The following is a 23,606-nucleotide window of genomic DNA, read 5'->3' on the forward strand; positions in this document are numbered from 1 at the left end:
CTGCCGCCCCCCAATCCCTGAGCCACAGCCCGATCAGCTCCATGGTTAGCAAAACCTCTGTAGCTCCAATCTTGCCAAAAAGCTAAAGTGCACCCCCGACTCCCTAGCCCTGCCACAGAGCTCTGTATCCCCACCCCCAAGACACAGGTAAAGCCCCCCATCTTTCTGGCTCAAAACCTGGACTTTAAGCCAGGCTGGGCCCAGGGGTAGTGGCAGCAAAAGCAGCAGCCATAATGTCAAACATACAAATGACCTGAGAAATCGCATCTGCATTCACCCACTCAGGACTGACTCGGGGCTATGTACAGGTAAAGGAGGACAGGTCAGGACACTCACAGGCGGGGACACACTCGCACACACCTGCTTGAAGGCAGGGGGCCGGGGGCACCTGCCCCCACAGGGAACTGATGCCCACACATTCCATCACATGTCTTCAACGGGCCTCGGTTTCTTATATTCTTTAAACCAGTGCAAAAACATCATTGGGGGGCAGGCGGACCAGGCTGGGGTCCCAGGAAGATGCTGGGGTGGGTGGGGTGGGGTTGGAAATGTGGAGGAAGAGGGGCTGTTTCCTCTCCCAGTCTGTGGGGCATGCCCCCTTCTCCTGGAGTCTGGTAATGGGGCAGCTGACTGACTGTCCGTCTGTCTGTCCCTTTCTACCCCTGCAAGCTTGGAGAAGGGTCCTTGGCCACCTGGGGCTGAGAGGCAGCCTCCTCTGGGGGCCCCGCAGGCTCAGACTCAGTGGCCATGGGCTCCTCAGCCTTCTCCCTGTTTCTGCTGGCCTCCTGGAGCTGCTGCCGCCGTGCCACCTCGGCCTTCAGGTTCTCCAAGTCTTTTTGGCTGAGTAGAAGGAGGAGATAAAGGGTGGGGCGTCAGAGTGGGCCTGGACCCTCTGCCACCCTACTTGCACTTGGGACAAGATCAGGCTCTGGGCTTTATTCAGTGAAGGACAGGTGGGGAGCAAGTGCTTCCCTCCTACCCCAGCAAAGGCCCCAAAAAGAGGAAAAAGTGAGAACTCCCATGTGTTTGACACCCACCCTTCAGCTAGGCCAGGCCCCTTCATCTTTTCCCACTTGTTTCAAACACGCCTCACTCCTGGCCTCTCCTACAGCAGATGCTGCTTGGAGGAATGCGGGCAGGGGGAGAACGCAGAGACGCTCTATGAACACGCACATCCCTGCTGACCACACCCACTTCCCACACTGGTGAGGGCGTGGAGACCCCACTGGTTCACAAAGGTAGCACCATTTGTAACGCCAACACAGGAGCCACTCAGGGTCCAGTTATATCAGGCACAACCCTACCTAGAGATAACAAGCAACCAGAGAAAGGAAGAAGCCATTCTTCATGTACTGACATGGGAAGATCGTCAAGATATACTGGCAGTGAAAGGAAAAAACACCAAAAATCGACATGCGTCATACACTACATATGCGTACAAAAGGAGAGCAAAGGATTACAGATACATATGTACACGGTTATGCATACAGTATCTATGGAAGGACTCATAAGGAACCTCATTGGTCATTTTCAATTCTGAGCCACGTCAACGTATCACATGCTTAGAGGAAGCGAGAAAAAAAAAACACCTCCCAGCTTTGGAAGAGGTGGGGTGCAGTGCGGAAGGGAGCCTCACCTGAGAGGAATGAAGAGGATGCCGTTGATGACGTTGAGCTGTTCCAAGACACTGGCCATGCTGGGGGCTGTGAACTGAGGGGCAGTGGGGAAGATGAGCCAGTAAGAGCCGGGAGGCGGCATATGGAAGCCCCTCAGCTCCCTGAGGGACGTACCTTGAGGGGTGGGATGTTGGCGCTGGAGCCATTGCGGTAGATCTCGTTCATGGTACGCTGCAGGGCCACGGCCTGCTGGGTCAGGCACTTGAGGTACTCAGAGCTCTCCTTGGTTTTCTCGTGGTCCTCGCCCAGCTACAGGGGGATGAGGGGCACAGGCAGGTCAGGACTGCCCAGAGCCTGCAGGCCTGACTCTGCCCTCAAGCCCTGCCCACCCCACTGAGTCTTCGTTTTTAGTTTTATTGTAGTGAAAACACACATAACAAAACGTATCCCATCTCACCAATTTTTACAAACAGCAACACTGATTACACTCTTCAAGCTGTACAACCATTATCACTGTCCTTTTCCAAATCATTCTACCACCATTCACATGAACTCAATGCCCCCGGAGCAAAAACTCCCTCTCACCATCCCTCCTACCCCTGGTAACCACCAGTAACTCTGGTTGCTATATATTTGCTTACTTCATACCCACCTGGGTCTTGTAGATGGTATAGCCTTCCTTCTCATGCTGCAGGGCCGAACGGAACTCAGCTTTGCTCTCATAGACCCGGGCAACAAGGTGGTGGCTGCAAGGGGGCATGGGCGTTCACAGGGAGAGGGAGGGACTTCAGTGGGCTGGGCCACTGGGGCTGGATTCTGAGGGGGGAGATGACAGCATCTACTCTATCCCTCCCTGGAATCTACCATGTCTAGGACTCAAGAGAAGAGGTGGAAGCTGAGAGAAGGTTCCTCATGCATCAGATGAAAGACAGGGCAGCATCCCTCCCCCACCAGAACCCAGTGCTCCCACGGAGCGTGCGGCACTTGGACAGAGTGCTCCCATCCGGCCAGGGCAGCCTCACCTGAGGGCCACCTTGAGGGACTTGGGCCCGTGGTACTTGGTGCTGACGGCCAGCGCATTCTCCAGGAAGCGCAGCGACAGGTCGTACTCCATCACTCCATGCAGCACCAGCCCGATATTGTTCTGGGGGACAGGCAGGAGGGCCTTAGTCAGCTCCCGGTGCCCTGGGATTCCGAGGCCGGTCCCTGAGGGCCCCTCACCCCCCACGGGCACTCACATCTAGCAATGCCATCTCGGGGTGGTCTTCCCCAAACACAAGCAGCATGAGGTAGCGGGCACGGTACAGCAGGCTCAGGGCTGTGGACAGCTGGCTGCTGGCAAAGCAATACAGGGCCAGGTGCATCTGCAGGGCAGGCTGAGGTCAGGCCAGGCCAGCCCGCAGGCCCCACCCGGGCAGACCCTGTCCCCGGAAGGCTACACACGTATTCCTGGATGGTGTTGGGGTGCTCGATGCCCATCACACGCTCACTCATCAGCACTGCCTTCTGTTGGTTGCTCAGGGCCTGGGGAAACGGGTGGGGTCAGGCCCGGGGCGGGTCCGCATCCCCCTCCTCCCTCCCGCAGCAGCCTCCAGAGCTCAGCCCAGGCCCCTCGGCTCTGCCGCTTCCAGCTGCACTTTCTATCTTTCCTTCGCACAAAGGCAGTGGAGATGGAGTCGGAAAGCAGCTCTGTGACCCTAGGCCTCCCTGCCCCTGTGAGACTGTTCACTTTTTAAAAACTTTGTTACCTTAAACCTTTTCTTCCTAAGCAATGTGCATTAAAAACATACAAATCTGAAATTGTTCTAAAATGTCAGTGCCGATTTAAATATGCACATGCATATATACATACAAAACAAACCCAGTGCCTTTGGTTGAAGTAGGGTGGGAAAGCTAAAGTCTGTCTGGCCCTTAGAACAGCTTCTAAGAAGCTGGACCAAGGACCCTAGGACCACGGATGGCTGATGAAAACCAAAATAATGGTTACACACAGTGACAGAGACAAGCCAGCAGCTTCCACGTGATGCTGACCAGGTACTAGGTTTTGTGGTGAACACTCTACTATGGAGTCTCAAAGACTCTCCTCCCAGCATCCCTGAGGGAGGTCCTATCACCATTTCTACCTTACACAGGGGCGGGGAAGGCAGCCCAGACAGGGCGAGCCATTTCCAGCGCCTCCCTGGTCTACAACCATGGAGACCCCAGGCTGAGCATTCTCATCACCCTCAGGCAGGGCCCCAGGTCTGGCTTCCCATTCCCTGCGGCGGCCTGGCTACTGTCCCAGGTCCCTCACTCTCACCTCCCAATACCAGGCTGGGCCTCAAGGCCTTTGCTGACGCAGCTCAGCAGGTGCTCAAGGCCCACCTCAGCATAGTCACCCATGATATAGTGGAGCCGCGCAAGCAGACGCAGGCAGGCACAGATCTCCACGTGCATGGCGCCGTACACGTTGTTAAACAGGTTCAGAGCCTCATTGATGAGCTCGCAACCCTCCTTCAGGAAGCCTGTGGAGTGCCCACAGGGTGGCAGGTCAGGACGGGGACAAGAAGAGAGCCCGCCCCTTCCCTGGCCCCACCCGGCCACGCACCCTGCTGTACTTTGGCCTGCCCGCTCTGGAAGAAATGGAAGGCATCCGAGGCCTTGGGGCTGACGTGCTTGACCACAGGGAAGATGTTGAGCACATCCTCCTCAGTGAACGCTGGTTTGTGGCGGCTGTCAAAGCTGTATTCCTTCAGTAGGATCTGGGGACAGAGCCCGGCACCCTGACTGGGAGCCTCAGGCCTGGCTCCGCTGGCCCCACTTACCAACACAAGCTGAGGGATGGCCCCACAGTAGACCCACCATCCTTCAATGACCCTGCAGGGTCTCACCAGGAGGTGGGGAACCCACTGGAGGCTGAGGAACAGGACACTGTGCTCACCTGGATCCCAGTTTTCAGGGAGATCTCCCGCAGCAGTGTGATCTTCTGGAGGCCATAGGTCTCCACAGCCTGGTCCACAGTCTCACTGATGGGGAGGCAGCAGGTTGGTTCCCACCTCTGCCCCTTCCCCAACAGTGGGCTCTCCACCTGAACACCAAGCCATCGTAGCCCCTCCTGAGCCACTCCCACCCTCGAATAGGTACTCAGAACTGACAGCCTGTCTCTCGATTCCCCAAACTCTGTTCCTTCAGAGCTGACCCCTTTTCTCTCCTCAGTCTACTGCCCAGTGGCCATGGGGCCAGGGATGCAAGAGGATTGTCATGCCCTCCAGGAGTACAGAGTTCAGGGCCCATATCCCTTACCCTGGCCTGTACCAGCCTTCTCTCCACCTCCCACCATCCTTCCCTGCCATGCCCGTTCCCATACCACTCAAGGCTAAAGTCGAAGTAGTTCTTAGCCTCCTGGCAGATGTTTTTCCAGAGCTCCTGGGGGGTCATGACAGCCCAGGCTGTGTTATCCAAGGCCCCCAGGGGCCGGTTTTTCCGCCTCTTATTCCTCTTCTTGGAGACCAGCTCGTCGGCAGGCAAGTGGGCCACGGGGTTGGGATAGGAGCTCAGGAAGCAGTTCAGGAAGTGGCTGATAGCAGCTGAGAGGCCTGAGAGCTCGACCCCCTGTGAGGGAAGTGTGGACCAAAGTCACAAGGGCCCTCAGCCCCCAACACAGGTTCTTCTCCAATGTCCCACACCACTCAGGGAGGCCCTGGCCAGGCTAGGAGCTCGGGAGGAAGGGGAGTGGAGGGCAGTACCTGCAAGTACGTCTTGAAGATGTGTTTGGCAGAGCGGGTTATGAGTTCTCCGATACCAATTTTCTGCAAGGATTCAAAACAGAAAGCCTTGGTCAGACCCCAGGCCTCCCTCCCAAGCCCTTCTGTCTCACACCCCCTGAGCATCACTCACATAGATGTGGTCCAGCTGGTCACGGGCGGGGCTCCGGAGCACCAGGTCCAGCACCTTGCCCAGGTAGCGCATGTTGATGCCACGTTGGCGCATCACCTCAGCCAGTGTGGCCCCATCCATGGGCAGCACCCCGTGATCTGTGCAGTCCTTCACCTGCAGGCTGCAGCAGGTCAGGCCCCCACAGCCTGGGGCCCTCTGTCCTCCTCCCTGCCCTGGCTCTTCCTGGAGACCCCACTACCCTGGGCCCTGAGGAAGGAGGAGGACCAAGACCCAAGCTCCCAGCCAGCAAGAGGAGAAGGAGACAATGCAGTAGCAACAAGCGTGTGAGGACCTGTCCCGGACTTGCACCCTCACTGGGACTTGGGACAGGTGAGCCCTGGTACCTCAGTCCCTCCCTCCCAGGAAGCAGGGGGAAGGGTGGTCCTATAGAGGGGATGAACTCAGAGAGCCCAAGTGGCAGGCTGTAGACTCCCCTCTGACCACACAAGGAAAGCAGTGGGGTGTCTTGGGGAGATCTGGCGAGCATGCCACCTGAGCATGGCACTGCTTAGAAGGGTGAGCACCTGCCATCTATGGGGCTCAAGAACAAATATGGTACAGATGAGGAAAACAGAAGCCCACCCTACCTTTCCCCAGTGCCAGCCTGCCCCACATCGGTGAAGACTCCACTCCAGGCCCTCCTACCACATGGGGGCTTAGAGGACCAGATCCCTGGGGATACTGGCCCACACAGTGGGGTGGGGTGGGGGAGTATGGCAGAGCGAATTCTGTGCCTGGCGGCTCACAGCGTCCCTTGGGTCAGCTTCCCCATCTGTGAAACGGGGCTGACATTCCTGCTCTGCCTGCTGCGTAGTTCAGGAAGTGCTGCCGCTCCTGAGAAGGTCCCACAGCTCCCGGTCCCTGTCCCAGCGCCCTCCGTGAGCCCCCGCCATGCCCCTCACCAAGCCTGGGATCTGGCAGGAGAGCAGGAAGGCAGCTGCGTCTTTCAACAGCTGCTTCTGGTCTCGAACTTCCTCCTGGCAGGATTCGGGGAAGCGGACCCCTGGGGGAGGGAGGAAGACAGGCTTGAATGAGGCAGGAAGGCAGGAGAGGAGGGGAGTGAAAAGACAGACATCAGTTTGGGGCGAGAGGCAGTACTCAGACGGGTGAAGGGACTCACAGGACCAAGGGTCCCACGACTACCTGCCATGCCATCCTGCCCTGTCCCTTAGTGTTCCTGCTCTTGCACACCCCAGGCCCCACCGCTTGCCTGGCGAGAAGATGTCAGGGTTGAAGCGAATGTCGAAGGCTGTGCTACTGACAGAGCCCACGGCCTTGCAGGCGTTGCAGATGACCTCCCGGCTCCGTGGGTCTGCTGTGGAGAGGAAGCCCACCCTGCTGTCAATGGGACTGCCCGGGCCAGGCTGCAGAGCACAGCCCTGCCTGTGTATGAAAGGGTCAGGACAGCACGGAGGCTTCCCTCTCCCCAGGTGTCCCCGCAGCCCCACCTGCACCATCGTCCGAGGCAATGGTCTCTGCCAGCTCCTTCACCTTGGCCAAGCCGCTAGCACTGCCACCTTCCTCCTCACCGCCCACCTCAGGTCCCGGGGAGACCTCATGCTTGGGCACCGCTGAGGGGGGGCCGCCGTTTTCCAGGGAAGTAGGACTCTCCATCTTGCTGGCTTTCTGCTGCATCAGCTGCAGAGCCGCCAGTTTCATGAAGAGGAGGTACCTAGAGCGGAGCAGACAGGGTGGAGCAGGGCAGGGAAGGCACGGCCTGAAGCTCAGCTGCCCGAGCAACTTCTCGCCGACCGGGGGCGTGGGCTCCTAGCATGCTGGGGCTGGGGAAGGTACGGTGAACAGCCCGCAGGCCTGGGACCCAACACACCAGCGTGCAGGCCAACATGCCAGCCCAACAACTGCCTGGGGGCTGCAGGGCAGGGTAAAACTCAAGACTCCTGAGACAGGCAGGGCGGTAAGTGGGAGAGGAGAGATCAGCTAACCTCTCAGGCTGGGGGTCCTAACCAGGACAGGAATATTCATCGCATAGGACTGTCCCATGAAGCAGAAGCATAAACTGGGATTTCAGGACTAAGCGGCTTAATGTCAGTGGGTGAGGTCTGTGACTGTGGCCCGGGCAAGTTCTTCTCTTGGTAGTATCTACCCTTCAATGATCAGTACCCAGAACCCACAAAGCCTCCTGCTGTGGCCCTGGCAGAGCAGCCCCCCGCCTCACCTGTGCTCCACAAAGGCATCGACCAGCTCCTGACGCAGACAGCAGAGCTTGTGCCGGTGGGCGCGGGGGAACCCAGCCCGGGTGCACTCCTCGGGCAGCTCCTCCCCGGGCACGGGCAGGAAGTTGAGGTCGGGCGGGAAGGTGCGCAGCAGGTCAAGGATGTAGTGGCGCCCGTCATTGCCGATGATGCCCTTGCACTCGACGGAGGAGCAGAGCTCTACCTCCTCCTCCCGGTCGTTGAGCACCCGGTGCCGCAGGATCTTGAGGGGCCGGCTTGTGCGTTCCAGCAGCTCCAGGTACCGTGGGTGGGACACCACTGTCTTGCCAAAGTCAATGGAGCCATAGATGACACTCTGCTCCTGGTCCCGCTCCAGAATGCCGGGGATGATGGACTGGGCTGTGACACGGTAGCCACGGTAATCCACCACCACCGTGCCCAACGTGTACAGCCCCTCTACGTCCACCGCGTTGTACGTGCGCACGCCATTCAGGTCGTTGGTAGGGGCCACGTAGGCCGCCACGTCCCCACCAAAGTCCTTGTAGTGGTCACGGACATCAAAGCCCAGGCTGAAGAAGATATTGTTCCAGATAAACATCTGCATCTTGGTCTCCTCACTGGGGTTGATGGCCATGACATTGCCGTCAATGACCGCCATGGCCCCCCGTGTGGCTGCTGCTGTGAAGTCACTGTGCACCTGCGAGGAAGAGTGTGAAACCCTGTCACCAGACCCTGTCTGACCAACCTCAGCTAGAGGCAGAGGCCACAAGAAACCTTCTCAGCTTGCTCATGTTTGGAAAAGGGCAAGAAACCCCTTTATAAAAGAACCAAAACACAAGCAGCACTTCCATTTAGGGAGACAACATAGCTTAGTGACTAAAAGGCAATGTAGCTCCAAAGTCACATTTGTTGTTGTTGTTGTTATGTGCCTTTGAGTCAGACCTGACTCACAGCAACCCATCCTTGGGTTTCCGACTCCTCGGAAAGAAGGCTGGGCAATCCACTTCCGTAGTGATACCGCCTTGGAAACCCAAGGAGGGGTCCCTATGAGTTGGGGTCGACTCAACGGCACACAACAACAACATCACTACGGAAGTAGATTGCCCAACCTTCCTTCCGAGGAGTGGCTGGTAGGTTTGAACCGCCAGCCTTCTGGTTAGCAGTCAAATGCCTTAGGCACTACGCTACCAGAGCTCCCAAGTCAGGTCTGGGATCCACCAAACACGTTGATGACTATGGATAAGGACATTCCCAGGCCATTTTCTCACCTATAAAATGGTGATGATATGAGTGAGGAGGCCGAAGGATTATCTGAGATAAGCCTCCAAACCCCTTCACACTGCCTCCAGTCAAGTCAGGGTCCATAGCACTTATGTTTACCATTATCTCTAGGCAGCTAAGATCATGAGAAATTCTCAATTTAACTTTTTAAAATGGGATCATTTTTTCTTTATTTGCCTCTCTCAGTAAAAAGCACTAGAAGTTTTAAACACAAACACTGTGCAAATGTATCCCCAGCACGGAAGGGTATGGTAGGCAGTGTGTACCCAGGCAGGGAAGAAAGCTGGAGTGGACTTTGCTGCTTGCCCACACTGGAGGCAGGACCCCTTCCCGTGGACTTCAAGTCTCAGAGGTCAGAATAAGGAGCAGGATGCTCCGCAGGGGCCCTGAGCAGCCCTTGGGGCAGCAGAGAGGGCTGAACTGGTCTTGGCTCCCTTTCTTCCTGTCACAAGAAACCTAGCAGTGGTTGTAGGCAGGCCAGTAGTGGGTGATCAGGCCAGGGCTAGGGCACCTTGAATATGGCTCTTTCTCGCAGAAGCCGCTCGGGCAGGTTCTTGCGGGGCAGCTCCCTCGTCGTCTGCAGCTCTTCATTCCAGTCCCGGGTCTGCCAAGGACCAGGAGGGAGACCAGCTCAGCCTCTGCCCCAGGGCAGGGCCTGCCTCCACCTCCCCAGACAGGACAAGCCACAGACACTCCAGACTACAAAGCAGCAGGAGGAGCCCCCAGACATGCACACAGAGCCCTGGTTGGCCTTCACCAAGGGGAGGGGCGGGCCCGGGAGGCCAGCACCAGGCACCTGTCCAGGAATGTGCTCCTCGTAGCCCAGCCGCGAGGTGTAGGCGTCCTCCGCGCGCACACAGTCCATGGCGTGCTCTGCCTGGGGGGCCGTCCAGCTGTACACCTGGAACGGGGTGGCGATCCTCTCGAACGGGTGGCGCTGGACCCTGTGGCAGGCGGGGGGTGGGGGGAGATGGGGTGCCCGCCAAGCTTGGAGCCCTGACTTGGGCAGCCTTTTCTCTGAGGACTCCTACCTAGTCTGGCACCACCCCCACCGAGACTCCACCCTGAGGAATCACAGAAGCAAACGGAGACCGCTCCTGGGGCTGCTATCACCTCCCCTGGCTGACAGTTCCCTAAAGGGGGACTCTTTGGCCCAGAGGTCAGCCTGGCCAGTTTGTCCCACTCCTTGTGGCCTGAGACAAGGTAGGGACGGGGGCAAAAGCACTACCTTTTCTTCTGCAGCACGGCAAAGTTTTTTTTAAAGGTCGGGCTGATTTGGTTGAGCAGCTCCACCAGGGAATGGCTGAGGAAGCGGGGGCTTGCAGGTTTGGGGTTGAAGTGATATGCTGTAGATCTGCAGCAGAGGGGGTTACTAAGCAGGCAAGAAGGCAGGTGGGCCTGCACCCCAAGTGTCTGCTGGTCGACAAGCAAGAACTCACTGGTTCAGGTAGAAGCCCCGCGTGGAGGCCGTGATGCTGACTTGTCGGTCCTCGGCTGTGATCACAAATAGGTACATGAGGTCCCCATGCATCTTGCGGTTACCGGGTGGCGGGTTCCAGCCACTCATGGTGAGCACCTTCAGGCACTGCAGGGGCTGCAGGGGCGGCTGAGCATGAGTGCGCCAGGCCTTCTGGTGTGGTGGCTCTGCCCCACCAGGGCCTCACTCCCCGGCCCTCCCCAGGAGCCCCACCTTCCAGTCGCGGTTCTGGGGCTGCAGTGGACACAATGGCCGCTCCCGGCTCCCTGGAAGGATGTACTCGGGCGGTGTGCAGTCAATGGGGTCCATCTCCAAGCCCTTCTTCCGTTTCCCGCTGTCTGAGGGACCGGAGGCTGGTGGTCAGCACAGGGCCCAACCAGGGGCCAACAGGTTCCCACCTGGTCTCTCAAGGCCTGCATCCTCCATATGAAGACCCTGCCCTCAGCCCCTTCCCCAGCCCTCCTTGCTCCCAGCCCATGTGTACCATCCCCAGGCCAATGCCACCCCTCTTGCCGCACCTCCCAGGTCGCCGTCGGTGAAGACACTCAGGAAGGACAAGGAATTGCAGTCAACCCCATTGAAAGCATCAGACGGGTCCAGGCTCTTGAGCAGGTCTCGGACATGGCGCACGTGGATGCGGGCCTCGCGTACCGTGTATGGTTCTGCCGGGATTGGAAGGGGCAGGTCTTAATCAAGGGCCAGGCTGCTGGGACTCTACACCCTGGAACCACCTATCTAGCAGAGAGAATAGCTCACAGTGACACTATCATGGGTGGTTTTAATTTCCAACTTTAGGATTACATTTTCAAATTCCATTATGAACACACAGGCTGGGGTTCTGATTTCAAAACACATGCTCCTGTCTGCTGGTGGGCAGTGAGCCCTGTTTGCAAAGAACCTTCTGCAAAGAGCACAGACCTTGGGGGGTCGACAAAAGCCACTGCCTTTTATGCGCTAATATCATGGTGAGCAGAGTCTGCAGAGCTGCTGGCCCCCGGAAGCCCCACCCTGTCCACCCACTATACCCCAGAACCCCAATTTCTTTAACACTGTGCCCAGTATGTGTTTCATGAAATTTCACTAGGGCCTCTTTGGGGGAGAAGAGAGTTTCCATGACCAAGTAAGTAAAGGTGTTTTGTACATTTGCTTTCAATAAGCTGACCTGCCCTGGGACTTCTGATGACTCGAGTCCTTACTTTACAACTAAACTAGCCTGTCACCCACCTGCGAGCTGGTCAACTTTATACCTTCCTTTTGAGATTTAACTTTTCTCTTTGCAGCCTGCCACCATGCCTGACCCACCTTCCACCACACGCAGCACCGAGCCCTCCTGTAGCCCCTCAACACTGCGCAGCTCTGAGAAGTGGTCCAGCATGTTGCCATCCAGGTGCAGTGAGAAGCAGGTGCGGTGACACGTGTCTTCACGGTCCATGAGCACCTGGTGGATCTCCTGCACCATCTCCTGGGGGGACACCTGCCAGGAAGATAGGCCCAACCACCCCAGTGAGAGGCCACATGGTGGGGAGTGAGGACACAGCCCTTTTCCCCAACCCAAAGGACCTAGAGGTCCTTAAAAAGAAAAAAAAAAAAAAGCCCCCAAATACTCATTTCCCCACTTTTGGGCTTTTAAGTACCAGGCGCTGTCCATACATACCATGCCCATCCGCACTGTGTGTGCACATGCAGGGCATACTGTACATGCAGGCCAGAGCCTGGTTCCACTGCCCTTGGGCCTAAACAAGGGTAATACACCCCTTGCAGACCAAGGGTAAGCCCCAAGCCAAGAGCAGGAGGCAGGACAAGGAAGGAGGAAACGACCATCTTGCCTCCTCCCTTACTCAGTGCCAAGGTTCCAAGGCAAATGACTATCCCTTCCAGGAGAGAGGGGCTCTCTGGAGCCCAAGAGGGCCTTGCCTGGTTCCCCAATGAGTTATCAGCCTACAAGACTCTGGGTTGATTCGGGCACTGGAGACCACCCAGTACCACCTATCCCACTGTGACATACCTAAAGACACAGAGTCCCAGGAAGCCTGGGTCCCAATACCCCTCAGCCACTGCCACATCTCTGCCCAGTCAGGACTGGCAGTCTCAGCTAGTACTTGTCCTCTGGCAACAGGGGAATGACTTGAACCTGGACTCAATTCCCAGGTCCACCAAGCTAGCTGAGTGACTTGTGGGCCAGGCATAGGTATCCTCGCCTGCTCCCAAGAGCATGGGGCAAGGACGAGCTAGAGCGAGCCCTGGCTTTCTGGCCTCATCCTTCCCCATGGGCTCAGGGGCCTGGTCCCCAGCACCCTACCCTCATCTCACCTGCAGGGAGAAGGGCTCGATCCCAGGGGCCAGGATCTTCACAGAAAAACCCGTGTCCTGAATGACAATGACTTCCTGCCCGGTGGCCTCCTCTCCTGGCTCGGCCTCATCCAGCCCATTTTCCCGAGGTGGCTCAGCTGCCCCCTCCTCCTTCTTCAGACTCTCTGGGCAGTCTCCATTCAACAGCATGACTGATGGTGGCTCTAGGGGTGAGAAGAAAGGAGCTGAGCCAGACGGGCCTGTCTGATCAGCCGGTGCCAACCACATCACCTGGGTGGGCACACACCCCTCCAGGATGGTGTCTACATGTCCTCCTAAGACCTGGCCCCAACCCAGACACGTAATCCTACTTTCCCCTTGGCAAAAACGTCTCAGCCCCAGCCTCCTGCAGGCCATATCCTCTTCCCTTCCATAACCAAGCTCCTCAAAAAGATCCTTCTCTCCACCTCCACAGCTAGCTCCTCTCCCCATTCACCTCTCAGCCCACCCCAGTCTGGCTGCCACTTCTCAGCATACTACCCAGGTCTCCCCAAGTTGCTGGTGTCTTTATTAGAACCCAGGATCTTCTATGGCCGTAGCTCATCCAGTCTCTTAGCAGCACCCCACACCACTGGTCACTTCTTCCTCTTCTTCCCTGACCCACATTGTTACAGAATGAATTATATCTCCCAAAATTATGTATGGTAAACCCTAACATCTACACTTATGGTTATAATACCATTTGAGAATGGACTGCGATGTTAATGAAACAGGGTTAGTGTTGGGTGTCCTGAGAGAAGCTCTTTTGAGACAGAAAAGATTAAACAAGCAAGAGAGAAGCAGAGATGGGGGGAGAGTGATGCCACGCCTCAGAAGACTGCCTCAGGGCAGAAGCTCGAAGAGACAAGGACCATCTTCCAAAACAGGTAGAGAAAGCTTTCCCCTAGAGCCAGCACCCTGTATTCAGGCTTGTAACCTCCTGAACAGTGAGAAAACCAGTTTGTTTGTTAAAGCCACTCATTTATGGTATTTCTATCATAGGCAGTGCTAGATAACTAAGTTGGGATGTTGCTCCAACATAAACCTTCAATGTGAATACAGTTTTGGAATTGAGTAATAGAGGCTGGAAGACTTTTTTTTTTTTATTGTGATTTGGGTGAAAATTTACAGAGCAAATTCATTTTCCATACAGCAGTTCACATACACTTTTGTCTCATGACACTGGCCACAATTTACCCCAATGCAACAGCTCCCCTCCCACTTCCTCCTGCTAGTTACCTCTTCCCTGTGTCCACCCCTCCATGCACTCCTGCTGTCTTCTCTGTATAAGTGAGGCTGGAAGACTTTTGTTGTTGTTGTTATGTGCCGTCGAGTCATACCTGACTCATAGCGACCCCTCCTTGGGTTTCCGAGGCAGTATCACTACGGAAGTAGGACTGCCCAATCTTCCTTCCGAGGAGTGGCTGGTGGGTTTGAACCGCCAGCCGTCTGGTTAGCAGGCAAGTGCCTTAGCCACTATGCTACCAGAGCTCCTGGAAGACTTTTAAGGTACCTAAAAGTAAAAGCCTACATTGCCTTGAAGAGACTGTTGGTAGAATTATGGACGTCAAAAGTAATTCTGGTGAGGACGCAGAAGGAAGTGAGGAGCCATATGGACAAAGTTTCTATCATCTTAGAGAGTATGTGTAGCACCACAACACAGTGTTGATGGAAATGTGGATGTTAAATGTGCTTCTGGTGAGGCTTTAAAAGAAAACGATGAACGTGTGACCGGGCAATGGAAGAAGAGCAATGTTTTCACACAGTGGCAAAGAACTTGTCTGAGTTAAGTTCAAATGTTTGGTGGAAGGTAGAACTTGTAAGTGATGACACTAAGATATTTGCTAAGGAGAATTCTAAGCCGTATCTTAAAAGGAGCGACATGGCTTCTCCTTGCTGCTAACAGTAAAATGTGGAAGGAAAGAGATGGATTTAAAAAGAAATTTGGCAACAGGAAAACAAAATCCAAAAAAGATTTGGAAAATTCTGTTGCACAAACTAAGGATATGTGACCCGGCATTTTCAAAGCTGTGGCTACACAATCTTTTGTTAAAGAGATTAAGCCTCTGATTGATGGATCTAAAAATCACCACAGCAGAAAACCCATGCGCTTAGACCAAAGAGGGCAGAGAAAGAATGAAAGCAAAGCAAGCTGTGTCTCTCTTGGAATTCTATAGGCAGGAAACAGGCCAAAGGAGCTACATCTGTTGTCCTCCAAGAAAACGACCATCCCTAGAGGAACTCAGAGATGAATAGAACTGTTGGAAGGAGCATGGGAAGCAGGGCCTTCTTGGTTTCAAAGGTTTCTTCACCAACTGGGTTCTGGTTTGCCAACTGAGTTTATAGTGTGGAGTTCCTGGTGCTTAGAGTGTGGAGTTTCCATTAGGGGTGTGCGGTGTGTGTGCGGTGGGTACGGGCCACCATCCAAAGCTGAGGGGGCAGGGTTGCTATGTGCAAAGGGCAGAAGAATGGAGCCTTCTGGGGGCCCAAAGGAGTGAGGTCTCCACTCAGATGAACTAGAAGGATGGGGCCGCCCAAAGCCAAGGAGCAGAGTGGCCATCTCACCGGCCTGGAAGGTGGAGGGCAGAGCAGCCTCCGCCAAGAACCCAGAGGATGGAGCCAACACTGAGTCAGGGTGGGGCCACTGTCTAGATGGTCCTGAAAAACAGGACCATTTTCAAGCCTTAAGAGCTAATGTTCTTTGTTCTGCTGGGTTCTGGACTGACTTAGCACCAGTTACCCTTCTTTCCCTCCAATTTCTCCCATTTGTAATGGAGTATCTACCTTGTGCTTCCTCTACAATTGCACTTTGGAAACAGGTAACTTGTATTCTAGACTACACAGGTTCACAGAGGAAGAGGAATTTTGCCTCAAGATTATGGATTGAATTATGTCCCCCAAATTATATTATAAACCCTAACTTCTATGCCTGTGGTTATAATCCCATTTGGGAATGGGTTTGTCTTTGTTATGTTAACGACACAAGATTAGTGTAGGTGTGTCTTGAGTCAATCTCTTTTGAGATATACCAAAACCACTAGAATGGAGTCCATTCCCCTACAGGACAAAGTAGAACTGCCCCATGTGGCTTCCAAGGCTGTAATCTTTATGGAAGCAGACCATATCTTTGTCCCACAGTTATCTGGTGGGTCTGAACCGCCAACCTTCTGGTTGACAGCTAAGTGCTTTAAGCACTGCGCCATGAAGGCTCCTTTTATGAGATGTAAGAGATTAAACACCGAGAGCACAGTAGAGATGCAGAGATGTTGGGAGAGAGATGCCAAGTCACAAGTGCTCCCAGAAGCAGAAGCTCGGAGACAAGGACCTTCCTCCAGAGCCGACAGAGAGCGAAGCCTTCCCCTAGAGCCTGAGCCCTGGATTTGGACTGTAAGGCTCCTAAATTATGAGGAAACAGTAAATTTGTTAGTATGACACCCATTATGGTATTTCTGTTACCGGAGCACTGGGTAACTAAGACAACACCAACGCTGGTTCCCCTCTCTCCGCCTCCATCCTCTTCCATCCTGAGAACCGGAGGGTATCTCTGGCCTCAACCACTCCTCATTATCTCCCCAGGTTCTTCTGTGGCATCAAACACCCTCGTACCTCATAGCTCACATTGCCAATCCGGGCCTCAAGCTTCAGGCGTAACACGTGGTCGTCCCTTAAGATACCAACAAAGATCTCTATTGTCCTGATGGGGGTTCATCTTCCTCCACGAACTGGCCCCCACTCTGTGAACTCCCTCCACTCCCTATCTAGTCACCCAAATCAAAGCTCCAAACAGAACCTCAGGAGCTGGCCGCTGCAACCCCAGTGCTGGGGTAGGCCACCTCTCCTTCTTGGAGTGCACCAGCCTCCATGCCACTCTGCTGTCTCTGCCACACTCCACATGGAGCCCTTCTGATACTCCCCCTTCTTCATCAGATATAATCGTACTAGGCCAGCACGTTCACACACCAACCTAAAGCCAGCCTGGGCTCCCTGCAGCTCCCTTAGTCAAGGTCTAGCTATTTCAAGCTACTCACTGACACCTGAAAACACGCCATCCTCTTCCCTCCCACCTCTGCTGCCCGATACATCATTCCATCCAAAAATTTCTACTCATCCTTCAAAGCCTGGATAAATACTCTCTTCTCTAAAGCCTGCCCAGAAGACCCCTCTCTGCAGAATTACTACTCCTCTCCCCCAGCTTCATTTCCAGAAAATACACCACCAGCCTTCCCAGAGCACTTGTCCTGCTGCATTTGGGCGGTGGTTCACAGTGGCAGCTCTATCTTCCTCCCTCCATCTTGCACAGCCCCGACAAAAGGACACTGAATTAATTAATTAATTACTACAAACCTGTAGCTGAGAGCTCTGGTGGTGTAGTGCCTAAGGCACTTGACTACTAATCAGAAGGTTGGCAGTTCAAACCCACCAGCCACTCCTCGGAAGGAAGACTGGGCAATCTACTTCCGTAGTGATACTGCTTTGGAAACCCAAGGAGGGGTCTCTATGAGTTAGAGACCACTCGATGGCAGGTAACAACAACAACAAACTTGTAGCTAAGTCAATTATTTGTTAACAGGGTGAGCAGGTGACCAAACCTTCCATTTCTACCCAGGCACCAAGAGGAACAAAGGAGAGCCCTCTCCCTGCCCAGGGAGCAGAGGGCTTCCTCACAGAACTTTCCAGCAAAAAGCACAGGCCTGCCTGGACAGGCCACTGGCAAGCAGGGATGGTTCCACTCAGGATGTACCAGTCAGCCAAACTAGCCACCTTGGCTTGTCTTGGAGCTCCAAGAAGGGTCTCAATCTCCTTCCTGACAGGTCAGCTCACCAAAGCCTTCAGTTCTGCTCTGATCCTTGCTATCCCATCCAGATCCACCTCCCGGCCCAAGGTCCCAGGCTGCCTGGCCTGACAGCCATCTCCTTGTCCCTACCCAACTATCAGGAGTGGGAGGATTCACCAGAATGGCGTGGTTCCTGCCCAGGCCCACCGGAATGTGGAGCAGGGGCCCCAAGAAAGAAAAGAAGCCCGGCTCAGAAGGGCTCACACAGGGAGACTGGGCAATATAGAAGCCGTTCCCCCTCCCTGTGTCTCATCTCAGTGATAAATAGAACCTCCAGGAGCTCCTACCATCCCCTTCCTTGCCCCAAATAAGCTTGCCTAAGGCCCAAAACGGTGCAGAGCTTTGCCAAGGTCATAGGGCCAGACTGGACCCTAGATTTCCAAGCCCGAGTCCGCACCACCACACTACCCTAAACTCAGGCCATTGTGGGCCTTCAACCGTCTAACTCCCAAAAGCTCCCAAGAACCACAAGGACAGAAAGGGACTCTCTCTTCCCACACTCAACAGCTCCAGGCAGGCAACCTCAAGCTGGTCCACAATGAGGATTTGCCTGGGTCTAATGACAAAGCAGACAGGAGACAAGAAGTGTAGGAAGAGGACTCATTGTTGGTCAACTTTCAAGATGTGGCATGTGGGGGAGGTCTGAGACAGGCTTTTTGGCTGGTGAGCCCCAGGAATGATGAGGAGATATGAAAGGAGCTGTACCCAATCCTGGGAGCAGGGGGTAGGTGGATAGAGTTTTGGCCTATGAAAGACCAAAAGGGAGCCAGTCAGGATTAGGCTCATGGAGCATAAGAAACCTGGGCCTAGACAGGCAGCCTATGCTCTCTTGGGAATCTAGGCCCAGAAGGACATGGGTTTGGGAGCAAAGATGGTCACAGTTCCCACTCTCCCTGCTCCAGCCCAGGGAGCCTGAGCCACCCAAGGTTCCCACCCCAGGGCTACCCAGCCCCTAATCCAATTTCACAGGAAGGTGACTGGTTCCCCAGGGGCCTCCACTCCCCCAGGACAACCAACCCTCCTCCCTCCTCCACAGGACCCTGAAGGCTACTTGAAGACCAAGTGACCTCCCAGCAACCAGAATGTCAGCTAATATTTACTGCTCTACAGCCCACCTGGTTCAGCTGATAGCTGCATTTTCCTGGGCTCAGGGGCCTCGGATCTGCCACAGCGAGGCGGAAGCCAGCTCTCCAGCTCAGGCCCGACACTGCCTGTGTCCCTTGTTCCAGTCTCTGCCACTACCTTTGCCTCCATGCAGCTGGTCGGCCCAGGGCTGGAGCACTGGCTGGCTTCGGGTTTCAGTGGGGCCAGGCCTGCCGGGGCGGCCCCAGGAAGGGCACACTCCTGCCTCGCATCCTGCTCAAGGTCGGCCAGAAGGACGGCTGTGGGCCAGGAGGCCCCACTGGCTCTAGGACCCCAGGAGCTGTGACCAGCACGCAGGCCTACCTCCCTGTGCCCTCCAGGAAAGTGCTCACTGCTGGTGAAGTCGTTGGAAGAGCAGAAGAACCCAGCATTTGGGGTACCTGGGCCCCTCAGGACTGAGGGCCCAGGGGACTGGCTGGCAGGGGCAGGGTGCAGCAAAGGGGTCCTCTCCTCAGCCCCAACACCATCAGGAGTGGGCAGGACTGCTTCAGCTAGCTGCCGGCAGCAACTGGCACAGAGCTGGGCCCAAGCCATGAGGTGGCCACCCCCTGTCCACCAGTCAGACACTGAATGCCTCGCTGCCTCCTGGGTCAAGTGGCCAGCTCACGCTTCTGCCTGCGGTGCCCCCTACAGGTGACCTGGCACCTATCCCCTCTCTGAATCACTGGTTCTGGTTGTGGGGGAGGGGCCTCCAGTCTCCCAGAGGACAACTGTACCCGTGCCCCAGGCCTCCAGCTCCACTGAGTAGCTGGCAGGCTCTTTCTTCCCTTCCCAGCAACCCCTGCACTGTCAGGAGAAAACCAAGTTTCTCCCCCGGGGAAAACAAGAGCTGGCAGCAAGAGGCCGAAGGCCATTCAGCTATGGATAGGAGCATGCCTGGCCTCGCCAGGGCGCCTTCCCAGGGCCTCCCCAGGGCTCTGACTCGTTGCCAGGGCCCAGTCAGGACTGCTTCGGCATCCATACTAACCAGGATGGGGGTGGGGAGCCAGGCTTGCATTTCAGGCACCCTCCATGCAGTCTCAGGGAGCCAGGCAGCCCCAACAGCTGGACACTGACAGCTTCTCCATAGCCCCACAAAGGGTTTTCAGCTTCACACAGGCTCAGGACAGAAAGACTCCCTCCCCAAATACCCCTAACCCTGTGCAGAAGGGGGTGGGGCAGGGCCACCTGGCAATGCCTCCCAACCAGCAGAGGTGACAGTTACTTCCACTGATCACCACAGAGACAATGCTAACTCTATGCCCAGCCCAAGCAAGTCTCAACCATCCTATCTCAATTAATGAAAATGAGGATATCCAAGAGGCTAGTAAATAAGCTGCCCAAGTAAGGACATAGACCAACACACAATTACTGGGTCATGAAAACACCCAGTCTGTCAGATACCCAAACCCATGCCTCTGAGTCACTCCTGCTGAACCCAGTGCACTCCCCCTACCCCCAGCCAAGACCCCACTAGGCAAGCAGCAGTCTCTCACTCCTCCTGAGGCTCTGTAAGGTCCCAGAAGGGCCAAATCTACCTCCAATCAGTGGATGCCCCCAAGCCTCTAGACCCCTGGGTTGGCACACCCTCCTCTCACATCCCACGGAGCACCCTCTGGATCTGGGCTTTAAAAGGGAAAGGGAGAAAAGTGTCAGTCCTCTGCAGAACAAGCAGTGCCCAAACAGCACTATACTTGAGTCTTGTCTGGTCTGGTTAGAGGAGAGGTAAGGCATACCCTTGCCCTGGCCTGGGAGCACACGGACCCCATCAGAGGCACACAAGAGGTAGAAAAGAAACAGGCCACCCTGAGTGGCCTGTATGTACCTTCTCCAGCCTAGCACGGCCTTGCTCATGGGACTATGCCAGGGCCAGCCCTGCCCCAGCCTAGGCCTCAGAAGGTGAGGCTCCAACAGGAAATAGGGCCCCAAAAGTTACACCATCCCATCCCAGGCATTGAGGGCTTCAAGGAAAGCGGGTGTGGGAAGGCAGGCAGCCTACAGACCTAAGGGGGTAGGCACCTGTTTGCCTCCTTCCAGTCCCATCTAGGCCAGAAGTAGGCTCTCAGGGTCTCGGAATAGTGTTCCTCACACTGCTTGGCTCAGACCCTACCGGATAGTAGAGATCTGGGATCCTGTTGGAGAGCTCCCTTAAGCCCCTAAGCTCCTCCCCAGCCAGTCAACCCCCTCCCCCCTCAGGGCCTCAGCTCCAGGGAGCCCTCCTTTAGGCAGAAGGAACTTGACACACCACCGTGAACTTGAAAAACCTGCCTGTTCTCTTAACCCCTAAAAGTTGATTTCTTCCCAAGAAGGTAATCAACACTTGCTCCCCTTGTCCCTGCAAAGGCCTTGATCATGTCCTCCTGGAAGGGACTGAGAAGCTTTCCAGAGTTGGGTCCGGAGCTCAGGGGCCTGGGCTCTGCTGCTCGGGTGAGAGACTGCTGGGAGTCTCTATGAAGGCCCCTCCTTCTTTGCACAGACCCAAGCTGGCAATAATTCAAGTCCCAGCTCTCTCTATACCAGCCTCCCTGAGACATAAAGAGGCAAAGTGGCTACCACTTACTAGTATGCTCCCAGTTTCCCCAAAACAAAGAATTGTGTCCTTTTCTTAACCCAGGTCATCCCAGGCAGAGCCCCCTTAGCACACAGCTGAGAAGCGGCTTCCCTCAGACCTTCTTCCCTCCTAGAGCCCCACATTCTCGGCATACAATGCAAACCAACATGGCTGCCCAGGTTCCTCTGCGACAGGCTGGGGCAACCTTAGGGCACTGGCCATGTGCTGGAAATCCAAATGCTCCCCTCCACAGCTAGGTCACTGTGTGACCTTGGCCAAGTCATTTCATCTTTTCAGGGCTCTCTGCTGGAGGGGAAATTAGCCAGCCCCTACCTCTTTTTATCTATCAAGTCCCACTGACTCATAACCACAGCAGGGTAAAGCTTGGCAGGTCAGAGTCATCAACGTTTGTTGTTCTGCCCACATCTTGGCCTTGTCCAGGCAATCAGCAAAGCTACCACAGTACCTGTCCCCTACCCTAAGGTGATACCGCTATGACCGTTGACAGCAAGCTGACCCAGGGTGGAAGAGCCTCTAACTGCTCCCACTCAGACTCCCGAGTCAGCCCCAATGCAGATCAGTGTAGCTGGGAAAGGGATGATGAGCTAATGGAAGTCCCTACAAAGGAGAGGTGAGGGATAATTAGGAGATAGGGACAGTTCTAACACTACTACTGTCACCCAGTCCAGCCCTAGGACTCTGAGGAAGATTTGGACAGACAACTGAAATGCGAGGATGGGTCTTCTAGCCACAGGGCCTGAATCTGAGATAGGAAAGAAAAAACAGAAGTGGTCTGGGAGAAAATAGAGAAAAGCCCCATCCACTGGAGACCAGCAGCCACTCCCAGAGCCACCACCACACACAGCCCCCGCGGGGACGGGGGCTGCTGGAGAGCTGGGAGCTTCACTCCACACAGGTGACCTTTGCCTTAAAAACAGCAACTACAGGCTGACCCACTTTTCGCAATAAGGCGGGTTAATGATCAAGTTCTGGCACAAACACCTCCCCCTGCCAGGGAGCTTGCCTTGGCCCCCACATACACAGGCAGACCCCCAAGCAAACCGACCAGACACCAAAGAGGGCAGAGATCAGCGCCTGAAAACCTGGGCTTTAAGTCTTGCCTCCAGAAATAAACCGAAAAAGCCCTCCAACAGCCCCACCCCCAACTCGTGCTCTTCCCACAGAACAAGCCCGGGAAGTCCCAAGCTGAGCCTTACTCGCAGGGCTGCAGGCCTGCGCACAAGGAATGACTGGGGGGTCCTGCTGCTGCTGAGTGCCCGGTGGAGGATGGCCTGCAAATGTCAGCGACTACAGCCAAGAGGGCTTCTCTAGCCCGGGCACGGAGGGGGTGGGGCCGCCGATTCCATCCGTCTGCGGCGGCTGTTCAACCCGAAACCGCGTGTGCGCGCACGTGTCCCCACGATCTGGCGCGCGTGTGCCCGCCGCGGCCGCCCTCCCCAGGACTCCACGTGCGAAGCCCGGGCCCATGCCGGGGGCGGCAGTGAAGGTGACCTTCAGAGCGGGGGCGACTTGGTGGAAGGCCCAGCGAGATGCATCCAGTCCCGGCGCAGAGAGAAGCTAGCGGTCCCTGCAGAGCCCTGAGCCCGCCCGCCTGCTCAACCCAATTCAGCCGCCCCCCCCCCCGCCCTGCTGCCTGCTGGTCCTGGCCCCGCTCACCGGCCGCGCCAGGCCGCCCCTTGCCATCGGCCTGGGAACTGGGCTCTCGGGTGTTGTCGGCCGGGGCGGCCGCCGGCAACTCGTCCGTTTTGATGACCATGTTGGCGGGAGCCGGGCCCGGCTCGGCTGTCCGCACCGCCCGCCACGCCACTAACCCAAGTGCCCTGCGCGCCGCGGCCGCTGCGGGAAGGACGGAGTCACCGGCCCACGTGGTGCGCGCTGTCACCTTTGACCCCGCCGCCGCGCCCCTGCTCCGCCCTCGCGCCCGGCCCGGCCCACGGAGGCCCTCGAGGAACAAAACACGCCGCGCCTCGTTGGCTATCTACAGAAGGGATGAGTTTTTTGAACGCCTTAAAGGGAACTTACCTTGACTCTGGGAAGAGAGAGACTTCGGCCCCCTCGAGGGGCGGGGCTTCGGAAAGTCGTCCCTCTAGTTTATTCCTGTTCGGGCGGGCGCCTTGACCTTGGGTGGAGGCTCATTTAGGACTGCCATTGGTAACCCTCCCCTTCCCCCGTGACTCTATGCTTCCTATTGCAAATCTGCCAAATGAGCACGCGGTGTCTAATCTGCGGTTTTAAATTGACCCTCAGCGCCCTTTCCACCAAATGTGCAAACCGAACTGCTCTTTCC

General features: G+C 55.9%; 1 protein-coding gene across 1 annotated transcript; it reads right to left on the reverse strand.

Annotated features, from left to right (window-relative positions):
• Positions 1-656: 656 nt before the first annotated feature.
• Positions 657-23,075, reverse strand: CLUH (clustered mitochondria homolog). The gene is made up of 26 exons (XM_042780505.1): positions 22,976-23,075; positions 12,774-12,976; positions 11,766-11,937; positions 10,982-11,125; positions 10,677-10,801; positions 10,426-10,580; positions 10,215-10,340; positions 9,783-9,930; positions 9,498-9,590; positions 7,708-8,402; positions 6,980-7,203; positions 6,742-6,846; positions 6,434-6,534; positions 5,493-5,645; positions 5,342-5,404; positions 4,963-5,207; positions 4,537-4,621; positions 4,204-4,357; positions 3,981-4,120; positions 3,060-3,140; positions 2,855-2,980; positions 2,639-2,760; positions 2,269-2,362; positions 1,791-1,925; positions 1,637-1,710; positions 657-840 (listed from the first exon to the last, which is right to left on the reverse strand). The coding sequence occupies exons 1-26, from the start codon at positions 23,073-23,075 to the stop codon at positions 657-659; spliced, it is 4,047 nt and encodes a 1,348-aa protein (XP_042636439.1).
• Between the last annotated feature and the right edge of the window lie 531 nt (positions 23,076-23,606).

Source organism: Orycteropus afer, unplaced genomic scaffold (assembly GCF_000298275.1).
Source record: "Orycteropus afer afer isolate SDZICR_OR568_19922 unplaced genomic scaffold, OryAfe1.0 scaffold00042, whole genome shotgun sequence".
In the NCBI taxonomy this organism is placed as follows: Eukaryota; Metazoa; Chordata; class Mammalia; order Tubulidentata; family Orycteropodidae; genus Orycteropus; species Orycteropus afer.

What these genes read in the sequence shown, in the direction of transcription:
- CLUH (XM_042780505.1), bottom strand. Translation starts at nt 23,075, where the DNA reads ATGGTCATCAAAACGGACGAGTTGCCGGCGGCCGCCCCGGCCGACAAC. An exon ending in CCCTGACATCTTCTCGCCAG is followed by an intron (nt 6,535 to 6,741) that starts GCAAGCGGTGGG and finishes TCCCTCCCCCAG; the next exon opens with GGGTCCGCTTCCCCGAATCC. An exon ending in TCATGGGTGACTATGCTGAG is followed by an intron (nt 3,141 to 3,980) that starts GTGGGCCTTGAG and finishes CCGTTTCCCCAG; the next exon opens with GCCCTGAGCAACCAACAGAA.